The 17,980-nt window shown below is 48.2% G+C and overlaps 1 protein-coding gene across 4 annotated transcripts in view; it reads right to left on the bottom strand.

Annotated features, from left to right (window-relative positions):
• The window catches only part of TACO1 (translational activator of cytochrome c oxidase I), a 133,774-nt gene that overhangs the window by 70,422 nt on the left and 45,372 nt on the right, over positions 1 to 17,980 (bottom strand). For 2 of the 4 annotated variants that reach the window (XM_069238016.1, XM_069238015.1), the window contains exon 2: positions 5,878 to 6,193. In XM_069238016.1, the coding sequence (XP_069094117.1) occupies positions 5,878 to 6,178 (301 nt within the window). In that variant the 5' untranslated portion in view covers positions 6,179 to 6,193. Of the gene's footprint in view, positions 1 to 5,877; positions 6,194 to 11,550; positions 12,207 to 17,980 lie in introns of those variants that run through there. The other 2 variants (XM_069238013.1, XM_069238014.1) reach the window with 2 other exon arrangements.

Here is a 17,980-nt window from a genome sequence, read left to right as displayed (position 1 = left end):
ACACATGAATGAAACCACACAGTGTTATAGGCAGTCCGCACCAAATGGAGGTAAGTACACACTCTATAAACACACACACAATAACAATCAGAGATTAGCAGAGAAAACAACAGGCTTTGGTAAAACTGTAGAAATTAGTTAGGGCCCTAGGCGCGGACGAATCCATATACTAAAATAGTGGGATGTGAAGTGAAGTACCCCACCCAATGATACGGATTCGTAAGAGGGAAGCTGAAAGAACTGGGGACCCCAAGAGGTAAGTATCTAAGTGACCCTCAGTGACCAGGAGAGCAGAGATAAGTACCTGGTCTTCCCAAGAACTAACTAGAGGAATTAGGAAATGGATTGTGCAAGAACAGGACCAGACTAGAAGAAACCAAAGGTGGATTCTGTAAGAAGGGGACCTGCAAAAGAACGGGACAGAGTCCAGTCCACGTAGAGTGTCACGTGGGGACAGGAACCACTACCCACCCTTCTGAAGATGAAGATCCGGGTCGACAGGGGAAGGAGAAGACCAGCTGTGGAGCCCAGGAGCTGAAGAGGAGTCCTTGGAGCGGTGCAGATGATGTCACACATCGCTCGTCGGGTCGCAGATGGACAGTGGTGTAGGAGAAACACCAACAAGCTTTGGCAAATGCAAGATGAAGCAATAGAAGAGTTGCAAGGCTGAAGAGGACCAGCAAGGTCCAGGGGACTCGACCCTTGGAGGGGAGTCCGGGCTGACCCTCAGCAGTCGGGAGAACCAGAAAAAGCAGTGGAAGCCCCCAGAGGCAACCCACTGGCTGCAAGAACAGTAAGTTGCAGTGAGGCCCAATCAGCACACCTGGAGAGGAGTCCCACATTGCTGGAGCAGCAGAGAGGAGACTCTTCTTGGCAGGATGAAGTGCTGATCCCTTGGAGCAGGAGACAACAAGCCTTTGTAGCTTCAAGAGTTGCGGTGCACAGTGCCACTGTCCTGCAAGAAAAGGCAAGGGCTCACCGTCTCCTAAGTTGGATAGCGAGCAGAGAGAACCAAGGGGACCACTCCAGATCACCACCTGTGATGCAGGATCCATGCCGTTCCAGAGGAGAGCTGATGCACGCAGTCACACAACATTGCTGTAGGTGCCTGCAGATGCATTGGAGAGCCTACTTCACTCCAAGGGAGATTCCTTCTTGCTTCTTGGTGCAGGCTGAAGTCTCGCCGACCCCAGAGGATGCACAGCCGGGGAAATGTTGCAGTTGCTGGAAGGAGCCAGAGAAACCATGTTGCAAGGCGAGGTCGTCTCAGGAGTTGCAGTCTCGTCGGTTCCTGAATAGTCCAGTTGCAGTTCCAGCAGCCAGAAGTAGAAGTAAACAATGAAGGGGAGACCTGGTGGAGTCTTGCACGTCGAATCTGGGGACCCACCTGCAAGGGAGTGCCTCAATAGCACTGAGAGGGTTTGGTCACCTTGTAAGGTGACCACCTATCAGGAGGGGTCTCGGACTTCACCTGCCTGACCTGGCCACTCATATGCTCCCAGACGCTTCTGCACATCTTGGTTTTAAGATGGCAGAATCGAGTGGCCACCTGGAGGAGCTCTGGGCACCATCCCTGGGGTGGTGATGGACAGGGGAATGGTCACTCACCTTTCCTTTGTCCAGTTTTGCGCCAGAGCAGGGACCGGGGTCCCTGGACTGGTACAAACCGGTTTATGCAAGGAGGGCAGAAAAGGTGCCCTTCAAAGCAAACCAGTGGCTTGGGGAGGCTACCCCTCTCAGGCCTTGTAACACCTATTTCCAAAGGAGAGTGGGGTTGCCTCTCTCTCCCACAGGAAATCCTTTGTTCTGCTTTCCCCTGCCTGACTGGTCAAGCAGCAGGAGGGCAGAAACCTGTCTGAGGGGTGGCTGCAGCACAGGCTGCCCAGAAAACCCCATACGACTGGTAGGAACAATACTGGGTGGGGCCTCTAAACAGCCTCCCGAGTGCATGGAATCATACAACCAATACTTGCAACAGTAATGGGGTATGATTCCACATGCTTGATACCAAACATGCCCAGGTTCGGAGCTACCATTAAGCAGCTAGACACAGGTTATGACCTGTGTCCAGTACACGGGTAAAATGGCTTCCCTGCACTTACGACGTCCAGTGCAATGGAACTGGAGTTCATAGGGGATCTCTGCTCATGCAGGGGGTGCCCTTACACACAGGTACCTGTACCCTGCCCTCTGGGCTAGGAAGGCCCAAAATAGGGGTGACTTACAGTGACCTGGTGTAGTGACCTGTGGTGAAAGGGGCATGCACCTTTTCACGCAGGCTGCAATGGCAGGCTTGCAGACACATTTTCCATGGGCTCCCATGGGTGCATGCTGCAGCCCATGGGATAGCCCTGGTGTCTAAGTACCATATACTAGGGACTTATAAAGGGACACCAGTATGCCAATTGTGGAGTGCATAAAGATCACAGGCAACCAAATTTGGAGGGACAGACCACAATCACTGGGGTCCTAGTTAGCAGGTTCCCAGTGAAAACAATCTAAGCACACTGATAGCATAGCAGGCAAAAAGTGAGAGTAACCATGCCAAAAAGAGGATACTTTCCTACAGCGGTCCCGAGGCCCATCAGTGGCTCCATGAGGGGGGCCACGTGGCCCCCCCTTCAACAAGAATAGCCCCGTGGAGGTGGTGGTCCCCGAGCCCAAAACAGACCCCCATCACTTTTTTCTTACAGCCACAGGGAGGTGGTGATCCCTGGGCTCTGGTGGGCCATGTGACAGAATATCATAAATGATGCCTGGGGGAGGTGATGATCTCCGGGGCAGAGATGGACTGGGTGCCCCCCTCCCTCTCCAACTGAATATTTACAGAGCCCCTGGGAGGTGGTGGTCCCCGGGGCTGTTGGGGAGGCCAATGGGCCTCCCCCAGGCCAGTAATGAAATTAGCCCCGGGGAGGTGGTGTCCCCCAGGAAGCGCCATCTCCCTCTCCCCCCCTGCACAAACGATAAATGCTGTGGGGAGGTGGTGGCAGCCAGAGGGCTGCCCCCGCAAAACAATGACATAAATGCCCTGGGGAGGTGGTGGTCGATGAGGGGAGGCCAGGCAGCCCCCCCCCCCTTTACTTTCATTAAAGTCCCGGGGAGGTGGCAGTCCCTTGGGCTGCAGGAGGGGGCCGGGAGCCTGCCAACTCCTAAGATTGCTGACAACATTTCAACATCTTCCTTGTTGAAGTGTTGTCAGCCAATCAGATCTCAGCACAAGATCGGGAGGGGTTGCGAATCCTTCACTTCCCTAGACAAACAAATTTGAATTTTCTTTAATTTCCTTAAAACTACTGAAAGGATTTACACCAAAACAAAAAAGTCACTTTCTGGACTAGGACCTACCTTTGTACCAAATTTGGTGTAATGCTGTCCAGTAGTTTTGGCGCTATCGCTGTTCAGTTTTTCCTGTGGAAAAATTAATTGGTAAAAGGTGTTTTGGGCCTCCCCTCCTTTATTATGCCCCAACCTGTCCCCCTACCACCTGACGGATCACCCCAAAACTCTCCAGACAGCAGCTGACATGGCCAGCAAGTTGTTTATGAAAGTTTTGTAAAGATTTGTCAAGTAGCTCCAAAGATAGAGGCAAGTAAAAAAACGCTTTTTATATAGAAACTAGGCCCTATCTTTAACTACCTAGTGGCGGCCGCTACTAGGTAATGTGAATGTATATATGTATATATATATATACATATATATATACACATACACACACACACCTTTGAGGTACGTGGAGCTAAGAATAGGATATTAAAACTTACCTAAATATACTGACCTTCATGACATTTTGATACCCTACAACTTGGTAAATCAATATTTTTGCCCACGATATTCTAAGCTATAACCTGTGTGATTAAGTGGCACGCTAAGCTCGCAGTGGAGGGTGCAGATGGGTCTGGAATACCTGTTCATATTTTTTACTTCATATACAGGGATAGCGTATTCTATTGCCCCACTTTTTAGGCTTATCCGTGCCATGGGAAAATAGGTTCTGAATAAAACTTATTTGCAAGTTACATAGTCTACTGATGCAGTCCATCCTGGAGGTTGTTTGCAGTGTTGGTCTTGACTTTGGTAGGTACATAGCCCACCAATCCTTTGCAGAGGGCTTCCTCTACAAAGAGTAGGAATAATATCTTACATCTCCAGTAACACTACAACATTGTTAATCACTTAAGAGGCCCCCAATACCTGGGGTCCAGCCGCATTCTACCTTTCCCTCTATTCCCTTCCCCTCAGTTCTAAACAAAGCTATGCACCTTGGCTAACCTCAGCAACAGATCAGCTAAAAGCACAAGCCACTTATCCACAACCTTACCATTTAAAATGTCTATGATGCAGTGATTCTACTGGACAACTGGTCTGACAATGCCTCTGGCCCCCAACCTGAACTCCTCATGACTACTAAACCTAGACTCAGCACTGAAGAGACTACTCTAGATTTAGTCTTGCAATAATCTATCAAACCGACCCATTCACCTCCACCACTGGCACTACTTATAGCTGATTAAATCTTCTAGTCTTGAGATACCACGTATTAAAAATACCTCAGCTCAATGTTGCCACTATCCGCCATCCACCAGGCGCAAACAACATCATTCACTTAGAATTGCTGGACTTATACATCTTTTAATGGTTAAGAGAATTTCCCTAATCTGCAATGTCTTTAGCAGGGCAGATGACTCCTCACACTGGTAAGCCTCTGATGATAAATATGAAAGAAAAAACATCAAAAGGAACCCAAGGGCTCTATATCAACCCCCTCCAAAAAACAATATTGTGCTTTCTCTGCTCTTTTCCTTACAGAAATGCTTGTCGCAGGACGTCTACCACACCATGAAAAATAACACCACTTGGAGCATACCCAGAAACTACTCCTCTCCCTTCAACCTAAAAGAAGGCAACCTAACTTTTAACATCTGTGCGCAACATCCTGTAGGGAATCCTTCCAGTCTTAGGTGCTAGCTTCCACTTCTGCGTTCACCACACTCACTGGATCATTGGCCTCACATTCAAAGATGCCTCAGAATTTCACTAAGACTTGTCTTCCAATCATAAATAAACAACACCATGGTCTATCTAAATGTCAGTAAGATGGAGTTCCTCGCTAAAAGTTCCCACTGGCAAATCTCCGGAAACGATGCCCGTTTAGAGTAGCACAGTAAAGGCAATACAAAACCAATCTTCTGTGTATATTTCAGATTTCATCACTCCCCACAAGATCGTAAGACCTGCATATTCCAGATTTCATCACTCCCCGCCCCCATAGCATGAGACAATTATGCTCAGCAAATATTACATTTTTAAACCCTTTTCCGTATCAAATCCTCTTCCATTGGTGGTAGATTTGCAGACAGAGGTACATCCATCTGGAACACAGTGCCTCAAAACTGCAAAATTGTTGTTTTATGAGAATATTTGTATTTTTGTCTTCTTTCTTCACCTTTTCTCTCCACTAGTTCATAACACTACAATCATCTATCAGGCACCTTGAGACTTGTATACTGTGTTGTGTCTTACAAATGTCTAAAATAACTATCTTGCAAGTCTTTTTCAGACTTTTCCTATCACTGAACTGTGTGGATTTGGTCCTTAAAATCCTTAGCATCTTTCCGATAGACCTTAAATGGGACATTGCATCGTAAGTGATTTTCCACCAAACCAAAGGAGAACCTCATGACCTTCACCCATTTCAATTAGTACTTCACCTGTTACATACTGTGCAAAGTCAACCAATACTCCCAACTCACATGGTGAGCCGTACACCACCTCACTTATATCGTTATAGTTGTTTTTCAGGGTAAATTAATTAATATGACACAACCTAGGTTCAAGGCACACACCGAGACTGAAGCCATGCACCTTATGTACTCTTACCTTTCACTGCAAACTTAATCTTCATGGATAACTTAGCGAACATGGTTGCTCTTGCTTCATCTTTCGGCCCCTTTATATGTTTCACTTTAGACCACTTGTTGTGTCCTGCAGGGCAGGCAGGTGTCGTGTGGATGGAAGCACATGGTGAAAGCTCGGAAGAACCCACAATGACAGTTGATCCAGGACAGAACAGGGAGTTAGATCCACAATTAATGAGAAATTTGTGCACTCCTAGGCCGGGGGCCGATAATATTCTTCTATATTGTGAGCGAAGCATTGCGAGGCCAACAGCAGCAGTCATACTGTACAGTTAATTCTAGAAAAAGTAATAATCATGAAAGTTAGCGGTAAATCAGAAGATGCCATTTTACTCCTCACTTCAAAGTTATTCTAAGAATTCTTCAATAATATGTTACAACACCAACTACAGAACAGAGAAACCCACTACAAGTAATTAATCACAATAACAATCATTCCAAAGAAAAGTTCTGGCAAATCGTTAGAACATTTGTTAGCAATAAGGCCAATATGTTATTTTCATTCTGGTTTAAGTAAATAGTCTATTTACAGTTTAGACTAGTGTTATAGTAAGGGATAGGTTTAAGGTTAACTTAAAAGTTAGGCTTAAAGCTGGTGGTAAATCGCAGTGCATAAAACAAGTGTGTTAAACTTTCGCTTAACTGGCAGTAGTACAAATGTGTAAGTGTACACAAAAATATTTGCATTGTCTGTCAATGAGGCCCTAAGCATGTTGAAAAAATGGGCTCTCTATTAAATGTTTCTAATGACAACAAACACTGGCTCATAATAAACAAAGGTGTTGCTGTAAAGAGTTTCTACTTGTTATAAAGACTGCCCAAATGCAGGTAACACAGTGGAAGACAGCCATCACACCAGGACACAAGTCCTAAAGAAAAGAAGTGGAGTGGGTGGGGTCTAACCAAGTCAGGCAGTATGCAAGTGACAACACACCGTGTGACATCACGGCACGTAACATCACGTGTGGCATCACAGAAAATTACATCACAACCCATGACCTCACAAGAAGTAACATCAGATTTTAAGACCTCATGCATACGTTTAGCAGGTCTATCGTGAGTACATCTGAGCACATTACAATATTTAACAAATTAAATTTTGCATTGATTGTGCCAGAAAAAGTGACACAATCCTGACGCAAAATCTGGGCCTCACCTTATTCATTTATTTTTTAAATCCCTGCCACAAATTAACAAAAACGTGGCAGTATATCTGTTCACTTGATTGGTTGCAAAGTCTTCATTTTAAAATATCTTATGGGGATTAGGGCACCTGCTGCAGAGATCTCTGTGTGCCAACTAAATCTTAGGGAATAATAATTATGATGAGGTAACTCTGGAGGTTAACATATTTGCTGCAGAGATCTGTATTTTGTCTAGTCCCAGTTTTGAATCAAAGTAGGATAGAGGGTTAGGGGGAAACATACTAGCGAAGAAATGGTGGGGTCAGATGTTCTCCTCATCCTTTTCCTCTTCCACAAGAGGTGTGACAATATGGGTTGCCCGAGGGATCCCCTTTACCCACATTTACAGTGAAGTGGATGTAGAGGGGAGATATGTACTCATACAGGGTACCTTAGGCGGGGCACCCATCACTATTCTTAACACTTATGCACCCAATATAGATGATCACTCCTTCTATGATAGTAAACCTGAGATTTTGGGGGACGGGGTGGATGAGCCTGTTATATGGGCCTGCGAGCATAATTGTATTTTGGATGGTGAGAAGGATCGTCACATGCCTAAATTGGGGACTAAACCGTTGATGACGAGATCTCTCACAGAGGTAATGCGCAACTTAGGGCTGTGGGATGGATGGAGGGAGCTACACCCGGAGGGTAGGGAGTACACCTGTCATTCTAAGACGCATAACATGCATAGTCGGCTAGATTGGTTTCTTCTGGGTGGACTGAACTGCTCACAGGTGTTGGACATTAAGCATCTGGATAGGTTTCTCTCTGATCATGCACCGGTGTTGATGCAATTGCGACGGGGATCCGATAATACTAGGTTAACACGTAGTTGGCACATGCCTACGGATTTTCTGACAGATGCTGGATGTCGTGATAAGGTGGCAGTTGCCATTAAAGATTATATGGACTTGAATTGGAACACGACAAATTCTAGGGGCACGGAATGGGAGGCCCTGAAGGCTGTAGTGAGAGGGGTATGCATAGGCACTGCTTGTGGGGTGCGTAAACAAATGGAACAAGAACTTACTGAATAGGAGGATAAGCTAGTGGTCGTGCAGCATCAGACACCAACAAGTGTTTTGGTGCCTTTGTTGTTGCGGCTGTTGGAGGCTTTTGGGGCAGTGTCTGGTCTCGGTGAATAGGAAGAAGTCACTTCTGTTCCCTTCAGGTTCTCTCTGTGGCGAGCCTCAGGAGAATTTACCAGGGGTGGGGCTCAGATGGGAGCTCGAAAGCTTCAGATATTTAGGTATTTGGGTCACTCACACCGTGGCAGCGCATGAAAAACATAATGTAGAACAAGTGGTGAATGGCCTTGAGAGCTCAGTTTTGTTTTGGAATAGACTGCCTCTTTCAGTGATGGGGAGGGCGGCTGTGGCTAAGATGGTGTTCCTGCCACAGTGTCTTTACCTGGTTCAGAACTCTCTGTTTCCGCTATCTACTCGGCTCTTTAATCGCCTTGACAGTTTGGTGATTTCACTGGTGTGGGCTGGGCGGCGTAGTAGGGTGGGATTGTTGATGCTGCAGAGAGACATGGAAGAGGGAGGATTGGCTATTCCTAATATTAGACATTATTATTATGCGGTACACTTACAAAATGCTGCAAAGTGGATGACTGAATCGGACAATTGGGAGAAGAGAATGTTTGCAGGAATGCTGGGTGGGAAGATGTTGGCGCATGTATTGATGTTGGGCGGTCGGTCGGAGTCTGCTATCCCCTATCTGGTCAGAACTACTACCTGGATCTGGGAGCAGGCCGTTAGGAATGTGCTTCGATGTGCCCTGTTTGATAGAGAATTAAGGATTTGGGACTTAGCCCCCCTCTAGGGACATGGATAACCTAATGTCAATAGAAGGCTGGGAGGATGTGTAGTGGTGGGAGATTTATACCCCAACGGGGAGTTTATCTCCTTCCCTGATGCCCGGGACAAGTTCAGGTTGGGCCCAGGTCAGTTCTTGCAATATGCTAAAATGGAGAGTGTGGCTCAGGGGGATCTGGTGTGGTTTCCCGGTGGCCCCTAGGGCATTGATGGTGTTGAGTGAGCTAATAAATTGGGGTGAGGGGACTCATTTGATCACTCCATTTTATAAAGCCCACTCGGGGAGATCAACCTGGCGCAATAAGTGTTGCGCGTAGGGCTTGGGAGCATTAACTGGGGGACCCCATGGAGGGGGAGGACTGGGCAACGGCGATGTCGCTGGTGCGCACAGTGTCATGCAACAACAGGTTTAAACTATTACACTTCAATTTTGTGCATCAGACGTATATCACACCTGACTGTCTCAATAAGATAGATCCAGTAAGGGGGGGGAGCTGGGTGTCCCAGATGTGGCGCATTCAATGCCTCCTTTCTCCACTTGGCTTGGTCCTGTAGGATGGTGCACCGATTTTGGCGGAAGGTGGTTCGGAGATTAGAGGAAGTAACGGGATTGGGGCTAGAAGTAACGCCTTTGACATGTCTTTTAGGGATAGTGCGGAGACTGGGGCAGGAGTATCCCATTTAGGCTCACACAACTATCTCTGGTACTGGCCAAGCGCAGGGTGGCTACTGCCTGGATGAGTGCCCAGAACCCATCCATCCATTGCTGGATCCAAGATTTAATGGAATGGGTTACTGCTGAAGAACAATATATGCGGATAACACGTAGGGAGAAGGGGGCACTAACAAATGTGTTGCATTGGGGACACTACTTGAACGGTTCACTGGCGTGGAAGAGTTATGTTCAGAGTGGAGCACTGAGAGGTGACAACCAGCTGTGGTGAGGTTGTGTCTCTGTTACTCATGATATACGAAAGGATTGGTTCCGTGTGGATCCTATCTGAGAGGGGAGGTCGAGGGAAATTACTGTTGCAGTAGGTGCTATAGATCCCTGTTTCGGATTGTTTGTTTAGTCTGTTCTCCAGAAATGTGACAAAAAGATTCTGTGATATCTCGCATTGATATGCACTGCATTGTATTTTTGTTGGTTAAAGGTTAATATGCCTCCTGCAAAGCATATTATGTAACACGCAGATGACAGATTTTTATTTTATGTAAATGGGTAAGTGGCTTACTACTTTTAACAAAGGCCTTTTTATTACTTATTCATAAACTGTAATCATTCTAATATAGCACATTGAGCTATGAAGGACATGTGGCTCATACACCTTGTAACGGTCATTGTCTTATGTTACACATCCGGCACATTGAATTACACACATATGATTTATTGTCAATGTATAAAATGTACATGTGATGTAAAGCGCTCTGACGCTGTGCAATGGGCTGCATTGCACTATTAAAAAAAAATGTGGAATTTAACTTATTTGTGTAAATGTTGGGACAGACCAACACATCTGACATTCTTACAGTGAATGCATATGTCTTCTATATAGGGCCTGCACAAAGTCAAAACCCTACTTCTCTTATGTGCCTGGAAAGTAATAAGCTGTGTGCCTTTGTTTCCCCTCCATTGCATTTAGGTGTGAGGCTTCTGATAGCTCTCAGCCAGGATACTCCAACAAAAGAAAGCCTGATGGACCCTTAAACTTAGCCTTTTTTTATGAGCTCAGCTGAAATCAGATAGCCCCTTTCTCGACTATGTGTTGCTGCTCGGAATAGAAGCAGACAACGTGCAGGCGCTGCTGAAGGTGTGCTGGTCTGAAAATTACACCAGGGCAAGTTTACCATCCCATACATGTTTACTGTAGGGCCCAACCTAGATGCAGTGGTGTAACACAACGTGAGGGCCTTCCGTCCCCCCCTCAAAGATATACTGAAGGGGCCACCCACGCTCACATCAGTTAGGGCTGAGGGGGCCCCCTCCAGTATTAGGTAAGCCTGCCCTCCTCCTACCGGGGGGTACTCTGTGACGTCCCAGGGTAGATGGCGTCCACCCTTTCAATAAGTGCCTAGATGCTGTCTACCATAGACTTGTGCCTTGATCTCAAACCTGTACCCAGAGCCTCAGCGCGCTGAAGGAAGTGAGCCGTTTGCACACAGGGATGAAGAGTTTTTGAAACAAACTGCAAGGTAATTGTGGTTCTTGTGAGACTAAGTAAGATCGCGAGATGTACAGCTACAAATAAATAAGATCTGGAAGGAGGAAAAAGATTCTTCGAAGATTAATACTAGCTGTCTGGTTAACAATAAGAAATGACAAAGAGAAGGTAAGGGTCCAGGATTGGGAGTGAAGTAAAGAGTTTAATACTGTGGGAATCCAAGTGATATGATGGGCTTGCTTATAAGGGCTCAAACAGATGACACGGAAACTCGAAGACCATGCATTGATTTGCAGAGAAATGGCATTGCAGACGGCTGCTTATTCTAATAATACACGGAGTAGAGAAAGCACATCACACTTAGCCCTCTGTCACACAGCAGCCATTCTTCAGATACAAATACGCGAACAGAGTTCCCTCACTGCACACCCCTGTAGGTGTCTCTCTCTTGCGCTTTACTCACATTTGAAACTTTGTAGCAGGCAGTAATTCTGGGAACCGGAGTTTAGCATTCTCCTTTGTACCTATGGGCCTGCGATTTGCATCATGTGGACGAACACCGGTGAAAAAAAAGGTAACGCGGATATTGATAGCCAAACACGGCACTGGATCTAGTGGCAACAGTCTACTTCCTATATGCCACAGCATGGCCTGTCCCCACTATGTCAGTCATGGCTGCTATTCTGTCACAAACCAAACTTCCCCCCTGACAGGCACGCATGCAATTTGCTGCTCTTTAGGAGACTGCCATACACAAGGCTCTTTATTCCACTGAGGCCGGGCTACCTGTCCGGGTAAAACCTATTCCCCACAGTGTGGAATCACTCATGACCTTAGGGTGCGAAGAAGTACCTTCCGGTCAGTGCCGCATCTAATACAGCACCCTCCTTCTCTTTCACACCAGCAGAGGGCGAAGGCCTTGGTGGGAACTCAGCAGTTCGGAGGCGATGAGGCTCCCTGTCTTTAATGACTATCTCCTCCCCGCAGAAATCAAAAGTGAACCTAGCTAGCTGCAGCAAGCCCGGCGTCCATGAAATGCCCCCCCGGGCTCGCCTCAGGACGGGCGCAGTGGTGCCGAGGACAGTAAGTTCCGGTGTAGCAGCGTTTATGTTCCGGTGCAGCTGTGTCTAGCTCCCGTTAGAGGATGTGACCAAATGGCACCACTAGCAACGACGCACACCACGTGACCAGTACGAAAGTCTTCTTTTGAATCCCTGTGACGATATCTTAGTTGGTCGCTGAAGTATTTTGTCCGCGAACCGAGACAGTAGGGGTTGGTCGGGGGGCCCCGGCCAGGGCTTGGGTCGGGGGTTACCGCCCAGCAGACAGGGCTAGACGGGGAGAATGGCTGGAGGTCTCCATGGATGGGTATTGGCGAAGGGAAAGGTAGTGCGGAGGAATGAGGGGCTGGGTGGGAGCTGGCCCGGTAGGCATGATTTCTTCCGTTAGGAGCAGGTTGCATTACGAGAGACGGCTAGGGCCAGGGCGTCGGAGAGCACTTCATCTCAGGCGGAGCCAGGTACGCATTGTGCTTTCGTCTTTGCTCACTGTCACCGAAAGCAAGCATGGGCTTAAATGAGTGAGCAAGGTGCGCCCAACCCAACCTGTGTCAAGAGGAACTTAAGTGAGTGTGCGAAGAGTATGCCTAGCATGTTATGATGAATGAATGAATCGATCAATAAGTTTGTTGCGCGCGCTACTCACCCGGTAGGGTCTCAAGGCGCTTGGGGTGCTACTGCTTGAAGAGCCAGGTCTTCAGATGCTTTCTGAAGAACAGGAGGTCCTGGGTCTTGCGTAGGTTGGTGGGGAGGGAGTTCCAGGTTTTGGCGGCGAGGTGGGAAAAGGATCTGGCCCCGGATGTAGTGCACTGAATGCGGGGGACTGTTGCGAGGTCGGCGGAGCGGAGCTGGCTTGTCGGGATGTGGAAGTTAAGTCGATCGTTGAGGTAGGCCTGTCTGGTGTTGTGGAGTGCTTTGTGAGCGTGGATTAGGATTTTGAAGACCATCCTTTTGTTGACGGGTAGCCAGTGTAGGGATCTGAGGTGGGTGGAGATGTGTTAGTGGCGAGGGAGGTTGAGGATGAGATGTGCTGAGGCGTTCTGGCTGCGCTGGAGTTTTCTGTGGAGCTGGGCTGTAGTTCCCGTGTAGAGATATGATGAAGCATTTCTAAAAGCAAAAACAGTGTGCCCAGTCCAGTCTCTACTAGGAGGTACTTTCCTTTTGGTGATATCTAGTCTCAGGTCTTTAGTCCATCTATCTTGATGAACGTGAGATGATTTAAGCAACGGACATGTTTGCACACGAACATTAAGTACAATAAGTGCATTGTTTGGAAAGCACATTGTGTTTGGGATTCTATTCGCTCATCTCACGATTCTCTTCACTCTTCTTTTTACCTTTCAACCTCCCGTGCTTTGTCTCTGTACATTTTTCTCCTTCATTCTCACCTTTCCCTACTTCCTCCCTCGTTCCAGGTCTCCTCTGCCTCAATATTTCGTAGTTTATAGATCATCCTGTTTCACTCTGCCACCCTTCACTTTACCTCCTCCTTCTCTCCTCCTGCTTCTCATCTTTTTGCTTATCCTCCAACCCTTTTAAGTGTGCTTCATCATACTCTATTCCCAAACTTTCTTCAGCAGTGACTCCAGTGTATCAGAGTAATACCTTCTGGAGCAGTTGGCCGTGACTCCCGTTTGCCAGAGTAATGCCTTCTTGATCATTCAACAGTGACTTGTGTGCCACAGTAACGCTTTCTGGAGCAGTCGGCAGTGATTCCAGAGCGTCAGAGTAATGCTTTCTAGAGCAGTCAGCAATGACTCCAGTGCGTCAGACACATGCTTTCTGTAATGCATCCTGGAGTAGTCGGCAGTGACTCTATTGCGCCATAGTAATGTCTTCTGAAGCAGTTGACAGTGATTCCAGTGTGCCAGAGTAATACCTTCTTGAGCAGTCAGCAGTGACTTGTGCTCTAAAGTAACTCTTTCTGGAGAAGTCGGCAGTGATTCCAGTGCATCAGAGTAATGATTTCTGAAGCAGTTGGCAGTTACTGTAGTGCGCTCAAGTAATGCTTTATGGAGCACTAAACAGTGGCTCCAGTGCATCAGAGAAAGGCTTCCTAGAGCAGGCAACAGTGATTCCATTGTGTCAGAGTAATGACCCCTGGAGCAGTTGGCACCAACTCTAGTGTGCCAGAGTAATGCCTAAGTAATACCTTCTCTAATAGTCATCAGTGGCTCCAGTACATCAGAGTAACGTGTCCTGGAGCAGTTGGCAGTGACTCAAGTGCACCAGAGTGATGCTTTTGGGAGCAATCAACAGTGACCCCAGTGCACCAGAATAACCGGAGCAGTCAGCATTAACACTAGTGTGCCAAAGTATTCTGGAGCAGTCAGCAGTGACTTGTGCGCCAGAGTAACGCTTTCTTGAGCAATTGGCAGTGATTCCAGTGCTTCAGAATAATGCTTTCTGGAACAGTCATCCGTTACTCTAGTGTGCCAGAGTAATGCCTTCTGGAGCAGTCGGCAGTGACTGCTGTGTGCCAGAGTAATGCTTTCTGGAGCAGTCAACAGTGACTCCAGTAGGTCAGAAAATGCTTTCTGGAGCAGGCGGCAATGATTCCATTGTGTCAGAGTAAAGCCTCCTGGAGCAGTTGGCAGTGACTCCATTGTGCCAGAGTAATGCCTTAGAAATACCTTCTGGGGCAGTCTGCAGTGACTTCAGTACATCAGAGTACCACATTTTGTAGCAGTTTTTAGTGACTCCAGTGCGCCAGAGTAAGGATTTCTGGAGCAAAAGGCAATGACCCCAGTGCGCCAGAGTAACTGGAGCACTTGCAGTGACTCTAGTGCACCAGAGTATTCTGGAGCAGTCGAGAGTGACGCCAGTGCACCAGAGTAATGCCTTCTGGAGCAGTAGGCAGCGACTCCAGTGTTTGAGTAACTCTCTTTGGAGCAGACACAGTGACTCCTGAGTAATGCTTTCTGGATCAGTCAACAGTCTCTCTGTGTGCACTAGCAGGGGTGGATTCTTGCAGGAATGTGTCAGTCAGTTTATAAAGCGCAACTACTCACTCATGAGGGTCTCAAGGTGCAGGTGGTGGGTCTGGGCCTCATTCAAAGAGCCATGTCTTGAGGTTCTTCCTGAAGATGGTGAGTTATGGACTTTGTCTGAGGTGCGTTCGCAGGTTCTTCCAGCTCTTAGTTGCGAGGTAGGTGAAAGATCTTCCTCCAGCGGTGGTTTTCCAGATAAGTGGGATGATGGCTAGCGCCTGCTGGGCGGAGCAGAAGGGTCTGGTGGGGTTATGGAAAGAGATGCGATGATTCAAGTAGGCCAGTCCAATGTTGAGAAGGGCCTTGTAAGTGTGATGGCTATGTTGAAGTTGATTCTCTTCTCCACTTGGAGCCAATGGAGGATCCTCAGGTGTTGGGAGATATGTTCCTGGTGGGGGCGGTTCATGATGAGTCAGACGGCGGTGTTTGGATGAATTGTAGTTTCGTGATGTTCTTTGTTGTGGTGCCTGTCTAGAGTGCGTTGCCCATAGTCAAGCTTGCTTGTGACTAAGGTGTGGGTGACTGTCTTGCGACAGTCGCCCGGGATCCATTTTAAGATTTTGCGATTTAAGATTTTAGATTTTAAGATTTTGCGAAGTTGGTGGAGGGTGTGCCAGCAGGAAGAGGTGACTGCGTTTACCTGTCAGGTCATTGATAGGGAGGAGTCGAGGATGATACCTAGGTTGTGGGCGTGGTCAGTCGGAGTAGGTGGGGCGCTGAGAGATGGTGGCCACCAGGATTCGTCCTAGGCTGAAGTGGAGTTTCTAAAGATGATGAGCTCGGTCTTGTCTGAGTTGAGCTTGAGGCAGCTCTCCGTCATCCGCGTGGCGACAGCTTCCATTCCGGTGTGAAAGTTCCTCTTAGTTTTGTCCTGGTCTTCAGTGAGGGATATGATGAGTTGTGTGTCATCGGCTTATGACACGATGTTCATTACGTGGTCTCTGACAATGGCTGTTAGCGGGGTGTTGGAGCGTTGGGCTCAGAGGGGATCCCTGAGGGACTCCGCAGCTGACTTCTGTTGGTTTAGATATGAAGGGTGGGAGCCTGACTCAGTGTGTTCTTCCGGAGAGGAAGGAGTGAATCCATTGCAGGGTTTTTCTGCAGATTCCTGCGTTGTCAAGTCTGGTGCATAAGGTGCTGTGGGATACCAAGTCGAAGGCTGCTGAGAGGTCACGGAGGATGTGTGCTGCGGTGAGGCCGCAGTCGAGCAGTGTGCGGATGTCATCGGTGGCTGCAAGAAGAGCTGTCTCCATGCTGTGGTTGCTGTGCAAGCCAGATTGAGAGTTCTCCTGAGAGTTGTTGTCTTCGATGAATTGTCGCAGCTGTAAGTTGATGGCTTTTTCCAGTAATTTGGCCAGGTAGGGTAGTAGTGAGATGGGCCGGAAATTCTTTAGCATTGATGGGTCGGCTGTTGGTTTCTCTAGGGGGGGGGACTTTGGTGTGTTTCCAATCTTTGGGGAAGGTGGCTGTGTTGGCAGTTCAGCGTCTTGTGGAGTTCGGGGGCGAGGGATGCATTGGCTCTGTTGTAGAGGTGGTGAGGACAGAGGTCTGTGGGAGCTCCGGAGTGAATGCCGTTCGTGATGCTTTCAGTCCTTTCTGTGGTGAGAGTGGACCAGCTGTGGATGGTTTAGGTGGGTTCTGTAGGACTGGGTTGGTCGTAGGTTCTGCAGCTGGGTGAGTTCTGCGGGAGGAAGCCATCATAAATGTCCCTAATCATGCGGTGGAAGAAAGTGGTCAATTTGTTGCAGAGGTCTTGCCATAGGGGGATGTTGGTGGCTTCAGAGGAGGGATTGGTGAATTAGTTCATTACCGTGAATAGTTCTCACATGTTGTGCAGGGAGGTGTTGATGCGTTCAAGGAGTCCGTCTTTTTTTGCATTCTTGATGTGTCGATGGTGGGTGGCAGTGGCAGCTCTGAAGGAGGAGAGGTCTTTGCTGGTTTTGCTGTTTCTCCGTTTCTTCTCTATGGGGCCTGCAGGTGCGCATGGATTCTTGGAGTTCTGTGGTGAACTAGCTGGCTTTTTTTGGGATGCGCTTGACCGAAGTTGATCGGAAGGGGGCTAAGGAGTTGGCGCATTTGGTGATCCAGGAGTTGAGGTTGCATGCTGTGTTGTCATCGTCAGTAGAAGGCGGGGGTGATTTGGCAAGGGTCGTGGTGAGCTGCTCGTCAGTGATTTCATTCCATTTCCAGTGAGGAGCCCTGGGGACGCGGCTGTTGAGTGTGGTGATGGTGAGGTGTAGGCAGTGATAGTCAGTCCAGTCCGGGGAGGAGATGTTCTTGATGGTAATCCGTTTGCTTGAGGTGAAAATGGGCTCTAGTGTGTGTTCTGCAGTGTGCATGGGCACGGAGATCAGTTGCCTGAGGCCGAGGGTGGCAAGAAAGTTGAGTAGGGAAGCAGTGTTTCGGTCGTTGTGGTCCTCGAGGTGGAAATTCAAGTTGCTGAGGAGGAGGTAGTCAGTGGATGCCAGGACGTTTGGGGGGAGGGGAGGTGATGTCTACAATGGCGTTGATGAAAGCTGGGCGGAGGCCAGGCAGTCTGTAGACCAGGGTGCCGTGGAGGGAGGAGTTGTGAGTGGCGTGGATCAGGAAGTAAAGGGGTTCTATTGTGGTGCAGTGTTCCTCCGTGATGCGGAGTGAGGGCTTGTGTACGATGACCAGTCCTCTGCCTGGACGGGAGGGCGGGTCCTTCCTTAGGATGTTTTAGCCATCCGGGAATGCGATGTCTGGTCCGGAGGTGGGGTTGGTCCACATTTCGGTTAGGAATGCGATGTCTTGACGGGTGGAAACGATGAGGTCCAAAAGTTCAGTGGTGTGCTTATGGAGGGAGCGTATATTCAGAAGGAGG

This window comes from Pleurodeles waltl, chromosome 6 (assembly GCF_031143425.1).
Source record: "Pleurodeles waltl isolate 20211129_DDA chromosome 6, aPleWal1.hap1.20221129, whole genome shotgun sequence".
NCBI lineage: Eukaryota > Metazoa > Chordata > Amphibia > Caudata > Salamandridae > Pleurodeles > Pleurodeles waltl.
The sequence above is the reverse complement of the archived record's forward strand: the minus strand, read 5'-3'. Positions and strand labels throughout refer to the sequence as shown.